General features: G+C 41.6%; 1 protein-coding gene across 1 annotated transcript in view; it reads left to right on the forward strand.

Annotated features, from left to right (window-relative positions):
* The window catches only part of RAPGEF6 (Rap guanine nucleotide exchange factor (GEF) 6), a 111,070-nt gene that overhangs the window by 59,710 nt on the left and 42,964 nt on the right, over window positions 1-8,396 (forward strand). The window contains exon 7 of the mRNA XM_009891364.1: window positions 3,519-3,650. Within this exon, the coding sequence (XP_009889666.1) occupies window positions 3,519-3,650 (132 nt within the window). The remainder of the gene's footprint in view (window positions 1-3,518; window positions 3,651-8,396) is intronic.

An 8,396-nucleotide genomic window follows, 5' to 3' on the forward strand; every position in this document is an offset into this window, starting at 1 on the left:
TAATTCATAAATTTTTCAAGATACTGATGTGATTGTAACAACAGTTTTTAAGTTTCTCCCACAAAAAAAAAAAAAATCACAGTCAAATAATAAGTGAAGATTATTCCCCAATAGTTAAGACAGTGTTATAGCACTTTCAGCAACTTCCCAACCACATCCAGCCAGTTATTCCCGCAGCCGCCAGCGCGTTGTTACAGAAACACCCTATCCCTGCGCTGCTGCTCAGTGAGCTCTGAAAGAAAGAACAATCAGTTTGGGTAATAAAAAACGACATACAAAAGACAGAAGCTGTGATTTATTTTGGGAGATTGAGTAGAGTGGCAAGCAGCACTTTAAAGGTCACTTGTCTCAAATAAACCTTATCTCCCTCTCAAATTTAAAGAGATACTGCAGCGTTTCCTTGCATCTAACCTGCATTGAATGTCTTTTACAAGACCGTACTGCGGAGTCCAGCAGGAGCGTCGTACGTGCCCGTGTGCTTTATAGGCGATGGAGAGGAATGGGAGTGCTGGCGGGGGGAATGGAGAGCGGTGATTAATGAGTTGATAAGAAATGCTCCTTTGGGAGGGCTGGGGATGTTCCGAGTCCGTCTTCAATGTGTGGTTGTGGAAACGGCACAGAAAGTACACACACAGCTTATTTTATTTTGAGAGCCATGTCATGTTCCGGCAGTACTTCTCAACCTACCTATACAGAACAGCCTTCATCGCAAGAATCTCAAAATTTAAACTAAGTTGGGGGAGAAAACCTCTACGTGGCAGTGTGTATCTGTGTGTGTGTGTCGCTGTGTCTGAGCCGGAATGGGCTTCGGTAGCCCCGGTGTTTGGTAGGGAGCGGGCGTCTGCCCTTGTTCTCCTGGGAAATCCCACAGAATCCTTTCTGCTCGTCCTTTTCCTGGAGCCGTTTTTGAAAGTTTGAAAATCGTTATGAATCTGGATAGCGGGGAGCTTAAATTAGTTTTCCTTGTGCCTGTGTTATCACAGCCGGTACGCGGCTCGCGCATGGATGGAAAGTAATCTCATCGGAGCCGCTTGTCGGAATAGGGAGGTTATAAAGATGGGGACAGGCTGAGGAGTTTGCAGCAAACCTGTGGTCTTGTTAAGCTCGGGGTAACGAATCTAAACGAGTTGATTTGTTCTGTAATGTACTAAACCTCCTGATTTTTCAGTGACGCTGCCCTCCAGCATACTGGTGACCGCCGGCAGCCCCGCCGAGTGATGCGCGAGCGAGTACCGCGTTACTGCTGGCGGTCGTCCTCCCTGGTGGACGATCCTCTGCCCTTGCTGGCGCCTGCCGCTCTCCCTTTTCGCCCGGACAATAGCACTGCGGCGTGGTGGCGGAGGAGCCGGCTGACGCGTGAGACTCCGGGGCGCGGAGGAGCAGTGTCACCCTGCGGCACGGGCTGGCCCGGCTGCTGCAGCGGAGGCAGCAGATGGGGAAAGCCGGGGAACCGCCTCCCTCGGCACCGCGCTCGGCATCGGTCAAATATCAGTGGCTGAAGGAGCGTCCAAATCTCAGTAGGGTGTTTTCTGCCTCATGTCCGTTAGAAGCGGTATATGGAGAGTGCTTTTCTGTACACGGGGCAAAAACGTGTGCTGTAGAGGGATTCATTTGGAGTACCCAGCGAGTGCTGCAGACCAGAGCTCAATCTCAGCTTTCTGCTTCGCTTCTGTACTTTGTTGTTGTTGAAGAGGTCACATCTGGGTGTACCTCAGCTCGTACCGTGCCTGCTGACACGTCCTGAGCGTACCTTTTGGCCACTGGATGGAATTTTGTCAGCTCAGTGGTTTGACCTTTTTGCTGTTCTCGAATCCTGAAAATAGATTTTTTCAGCCTTTAAAACTTTTTTTTTTTTTTTGGTGGCTAAACATAGACTTCAAAGTGTTGTGTTTCCTTTGTATTTGGATCAAGTTCACTATTTTATACCTACTGCTTAGATGGGGTTTTTATGGCAGTTCATGAAAGTTTAGCAATCTCCTGGTTTTCAGACCTTCTCCTATTCCAAATACTTGTGAGCATAGATGTGAATTTACAGGTTGGATAATTTGTACTTTCTTTTTGTAAGCAAAATATATACAAAACTAGAATAATGTAAATATTAGGATAGTGAAAAATAGTTTTATAGTCTTTCATTTCTCAGTGTTCCTGTGCAAGTGAGGATCTGGGCTGGGTTTTAGAGCCCAGAGGACGGTTGGTTTGAGCAACGATTGGCAGTTACGGATGGCACAATGTGCCCCATGTCCCACATAACAATTTTGATAATCAAAATTATGTTACATGTGTCTGAGATGCTCTCAATTTTTTTTTTTTTTTCCTGGGGTGAGGAAGGTTTGGAGAGACTTGGAGTGCCACTTACGGTTTCAGAAAATATGTGAACAATATCTGGTAAAGTGCTTCTTTTGTGTGCGCTTCCAAAAATGGACATAAAAATGTGATTCCAAAGGAAGACCTGGTTTCCATTTCTTACAAGTTTAGCCGGTATTTATAAAGTTGATATTGGATCAACAGCATTTGTACAATATTATCTTTTAAGTGATAGGACTGAATATCTAGTGGCTCACATGACCATGTGGAATTTTGTTTTACAAAAGAAACCTTTTCACTTTGATGCTGTCAGAGTAGTTTTGGACAGAGCATCAGAACATTTTTTTAAAGGAATAGTATGTAAATTTTTTCATGTTTAAATGGTAAAAGTATATACATTGCGTCATTTTATCACAGAATCTATGATTCTCTGATACGTTGTTCTTTCCATATAGTTGAGTGTAAATTTAAAAAGAATAGAAATATATGTGGCAGAAAGTAGAGGGCTGGTTATTTGACAGCAGTCCACGTGGCTCTGATTCTTCAAAAGCCTACTACTGACTTTTACTTTTTTCAGTAGGAAGAACATGTTTGTGGGCTTCAGTCATGCACTAAAATTTATATTTTCATTTCATATCTGTTCATTTACAGATAGGTTTATAAGATAGAAGTGCCATTGTGCATACATGTACCAAAAATGAGTAATACTCTTTCTGTGTACTCATTTTCTTAAAAAAAATTCAAAACATTTTGTGGACTGAAACTTTTGTTTAGATTACATTACTTCTTGTTCTAGATTGATGTTTTCTAAAGGTTATTCTTGAACTAAGGCATGAATTGAATTTATAAACAGGAATCCTGCTTCTCAGTGGATGGCAGCGCAAGCTAACGTTGCAGACTCGGGGCTGGTTGCCCGGCGTCATCTTTTGTCAGCTGATGCATTCTTAATCCTGCTGGTGTATATCCCTTGGGTGTAAAGAGGCTCGACCGTTGTTTTACAGAAAGGTGCATCGTTTTCTGTCAGCCCTATAAAATCTGAGTGTGATTGGGCAAGCTTAGTCTAAATGAGCTTTTTCTCAAGATGTACGTCAAGTTGCAGGTGGATATTCAAATGTGTAACAAAAGTTTTGTGAAGAACTTTGTCTTCAAATCAGACTTACACATCTTTTTTCCTTTCTTTTTCCTGCCTTTCCCCACACCCATTTTATTCACAGCTTCCAGCTGATCTTACCAAGATGCATCTTACGGACAATCCTCATCCTCAGGTGACTCATGTCCCCTCCAGCCAGTCGGGATGTAGCATCGCCAGTGATTCTGGGAGCAGCAGCCTATCTGATATTTATCAGGTAAAATTGTGTTTGTTTCTTATTTTTCCTTCCTTGCTGTTAAACATTCCATAAAAAAACCCCAGTGGCCCTTTATCCAAGCCCTGCCCTCTTCATGCTTCTGCACATCCCCGTGTTGCGCAGGTGACTTGCCACCTCCACAGCCGGATAGAAGTGAAACAAACTTGTTGGTTTTAAAAGCCACATTTGGTGATTTATGGGATCATTTTCCCTCTTTCTGAAACGGAACAGATTTCATGAGATCATTCTTGTGTTTCAAATACCTTACTCGATTATTTGTATTTATTGTTAATAACAGGTGTTCTGTTCTGCAAACAAAAGCATGGTAAGAAGCACACTCTGCACCAATTGACTGTAGAAATGGTAGTGTTACTCGCTGAGAACAGAAGGGGACTGAAATCCAGAGACAGCTTTCGCTTGTTTACAGATAATGCACTTCATAAGTGACTTGGTTTGTGGCAAATTGCAGAGCAAGTTTCATGCACTTTTTCATTCCGGTTGATGAGGATGCTCATCTTGGGTTTGTCTTGATCAGTAATTGCACAGCTTTTCCACTTCTAAGTTGAAATCTAACTACCATACTATATATATGTATGTGTGTGTATGTACATGTAGTATATAGCAACTATGGAGCACGACGGAGGTGTAACTTAGCTTTAGACACCGATTCCCTTGGGTACTCTCTGGGTACCATTTCTATATGCTAAAGAGAGATTAGTGATGTATCTTATTTACAGCAAAGTATTGCTAGGTAACTTTAAAAAGAAAGCATTTTAGAACATTATCCTTTTAGAACTTTAGGTGTCTCTGTGCATTTTTGTCCTATTTAATCTATTACGGTACTACTTCTTTAGATTTGCTTGCTGCCAGCTAGGTCGAGAGTAGCTCGCATTGCTGAGCGTCTCTGTGAATGATCTGATTTCTCAGAGGCAGCGCTGGAAGATTTTCTTCTGTATCTTGATTTTTTTATTTTATTTTTATTTTTTAAATTTTCTGAGTCAACAGAATTGATTTTTAATTAGTCAGAGTCACCAGAACTAGTCTGTGTATTGTACCATAACATCTCATATCTGAGGATGCTGATGGGCAGTTTTCCTGAGCATCGTCTGCCTGCCTGTCTACCTGAGGAGTTTGGAGAGGTTGCTCTAAGTGAAAAGCACTTAAAGTGTATTATTGATAAAGAAAATATGGTTCCAGTAATGAGCGAATACTCTGTCATGTGTGGTTATTTGCATTTGAAATGCCTTATGTCTACTCTGCAGAAAATGCCAGAAGACCATATAGGAATTATATAAATAAAAGAAGGAATGGAGTAGCGTATTTATATGCACTGTAGCAAATAAGCAGTGGCAAACGTTTTTTTTTGTACCTCAAGGAATTATTAATTCATTAATGTGAAAATTACTGCAGATTTTCTATTAATTTTGAGGAGCGAGGACCTTTCAGGCAGGAGTCTCCTTTCCAGTGACACTAACCCGTCTGGCGTTGCGTCCTGCGGGGAGCGCAGACACCTCTACGTTTGGCTGAGAGTTTCCGTCCAGGCGGGGCGATGCGAGGGGGGTGACCGCGCTCAGCCTCATGTGAGATCTTCAAAGATAATATTACAGCAACGTATGATCACAGCTGCGGTGTCATTAACCCTGAAAGATTGCAGTGGAGAATCGAGCGTTTGATAAACTGTGGGTGAAGATAAGATGTGCAACAGGCATGTCATGACGGGGGGCGGGGAACTCCCCTGGGTTTTTTTTTTTCCCTCTTCTTATTTTTTTAATGAATTTTTTGTATCTTGTTCTCGTATGCGTGATGTACAAATAGGAACCTGCCAAAAGCTGCTGGGTGTTTTATGGGCTTTATGGCAGTAGCTATAAGAGGTTTGGAGAAGTCTCTTGCTGGTTGTCCCGCTGTTCCACCTGCGTGGACGGACACTGTGCAGTAATGTCACGGCACAGTGTTTAACACAGCGTTATATTGCAGTGACGCATCAATATAGACAGAGTTTGAAATCAGAAAGCAAAAGAAGACTCTTTCCCCCATTATTCATCATGATGTTACGGAGGCAGAGAATCTTTGATACTCAGTAGACGTACACTTTGAGTATGATGTATTGGCTCAGTAGCTGAGAGCATTTTTGGTACATTAAAATAAATTACTTTTCATAAAGTACTTGGAAAATGATGCTTTGCTGTTGCAGTCAGCTTCATATCTATTACATGCCAAACTCTCTAGGAGTGTCATTAATGTCAGCAGAGGAAGAGTAGTTCTGAATAATTTTGATTAATGACCTTTTGAATTAATGGTATCTTAACATTAATTTTTACGGTAAGTAGTGCAAACATCATTCCAGAATAGGAAAATATGATTAGAATAGTAGAACCAAAGAATCAAACAATTTTTTATTAAGATTTGGAGAGGGTTTCTGTTCCTCTGTGTACATTGTACTCATCGATAGTGGTGAAGTGAGGTTTCCCATGGTCCAGCTGCCTCTCGGTCCGGGATGTGACACGGGGAGTGCTGAACATAAAGCTTACGGCGAGATGAGCAGGAAAGGAGCTCTGCCTGTGGGCACTGCTGAGAACACAGAGCGTCAAACCCTCCGTTCGTTGCAGAAACTTAGGAAAATAATTTTATGAAGATTTTTTCTCCCTCTTCCTGTACCGTTGCTGCTCCCTGTTGGAGCTTTCAGTCTTTATGTGGTAAAATGTCTAAATTTATGTATTGCGAAGTCCAACTTGCCTGGAATACTGCTGTGCTATTGTTTTCCTGTCGGACTGTAGACTTTTTTTTGTAATATAGAAAAAAAAAAAGTTATTCCCTACAATTTCTAAACGAGCTTCTTTAATTTTCTTGGATTTTTTTAAAACTTTTTTTTTTTTAAATTTTTTCATTCAGTCCATTTCTGACAGTACACTTAATTTCAGACCTATGGGGTTTAAGCAGAAGGAGGGGAAGCTGTGTGGTTACGCTTACGGAAGTTGAAATGAGGGATCATAACTTCTGCCAACAGCTGCTTTGACGTGTTATAGGTATCCTCGGGGAAAAATAATTCAACAGGTATTACAGAGTGAAAACATCTTTCTTTGCGCTTCCGTGGGACAGGCTTTAAGGCGGCCAGGCAGGGTAGCAGAGGCAATCCAGATCGCATCTCTAGATGTAGGGGGGTACGGTCTCCCTTCTGCTAAAATGGATTAGTAGCCAATATCACTAGCTGTATCAATAGCTTGCAATGCTCTTCTCTTAATGACCAACAAATTGGGGTCTGTTTTTTTTGTTGGTTTGGTTCTGTCAGTGGTGTGCTTAAAGTTTCTCTCTCTTTCTCTTTTTCTTTTAAATCTTTTTTTTATCCCTTTGGCAGTATATACTGTTTGTGGGCAGCAGCGTTATTGCCCAGCAAGAATTCCAATTGTGGTCAAGGTTTTGATGTTAAAATGGTTTATCTATAAAATACGCATTGGGGCATGGGCCTTACTGAGGATCTTTGTATCAATTCTGAAAAAAGGCTTGGACCTTTTCCCCTGACAGGATTGACATGAGGGAAGGGGAGAAACCCCTTGTTTTTAAGAGGGGATTGCATCAGGAAATCACAAGTATTAAAATACATTATCATAGGGAGTTATTACAGCCCAGGAAATCTTTTATGTGAGGCATATTTAATACTTTTTGTCTGTCAGTGGATGCTTCTGACACACACTACAGCGGAATACGTATTATTACCACCAAAGCTTTGCAAGTGCTACTTAACATCTTCGGCTTCCAAAGCGTCGGCCAGCGTACAGGACATCTCCATCATCAGCATTTGGCAAACACGGCTGAAAGACAGCAATCGGCAAAATTTGCAGTGCTATATATCGAGTAATAATAGTATGACTTTTAAAATAGCAGACATACGTTTTGACAGTAAACTGGTGTTAACTTGCCAGCTGATCTACGTGACACACGCCGGTCTCCGGCGTATTCTTGCCCTGCAGACCCCATCCTGAAAATCCATATTTGTGTAAGATTTGAGGATTGCCGCTTCTGGTTTCATTTTCTAAATTAGCAGTTCATAGATGTTTCCGTGAAGAATGATTTTGATGTTTGATAATGGAAACAGCTGGGGCATCACGCTTGGGAAGAGCAGCTCCTTCTGCAGACAGCTTTACGAGCACAGTCCTCCCCGTTCCTCCTCGCGCCGCCTGACCTGCCAACCCTGCCTCGCCCCGCTGCGCGGAATCTGTGGAACACCGTTTCAGGACCATCTCTTATTTCAAGGCTTGATCAAATTATAACTGATTTATCCAGAAAAGAGAAGATTTGTTTGTTGTCCTATATAGGGCATACAGTGAAAATTCTAAAGAAGCACTTTTCTGTAGAAGCTATCGCCTCAGTTTTGTTATCTTAGATTGAGGTTATCGAAGTGGGTATTAGTACTGTAGTCTTGGCTCACTCTGCCTGGAAAAGTTGATATGAATTGTGGCTGTTAAGATGAAGAAATGCTAGAAAAGTCCTTGAATAAAATGCTGTACTGATCATGTGCTGCTGAGACTCTCCAAGCACAATTTGCACTTGGGCTTTATTCCAAAACTGTTAATGTGAGCTACATAAGCCAGTAAAGTGATGTAATATAAAACAGATTTAACCCTATAGGTATTGTTATCCTACTTGGAAAGAAATATTTATGTTAAATCATTTAAACCTTATTTATTAGGTTTGCTGGCTAATTATTAAACTGAGGGCAAGCTCAAAGGTCCAAGGTTATATCTAAACCCC

The sequence above is a fragment of the Charadrius vociferus genome, unplaced genomic scaffold, assembly GCF_000708025.1.
Source record: "Charadrius vociferus isolate BGI_N301 unplaced genomic scaffold, ASM70802v2 scaffold370, whole genome shotgun sequence".
NCBI classification, from domain to species: Eukaryota; Metazoa; Chordata; class Aves; order Charadriiformes; family Charadriidae; genus Charadrius; species Charadrius vociferus.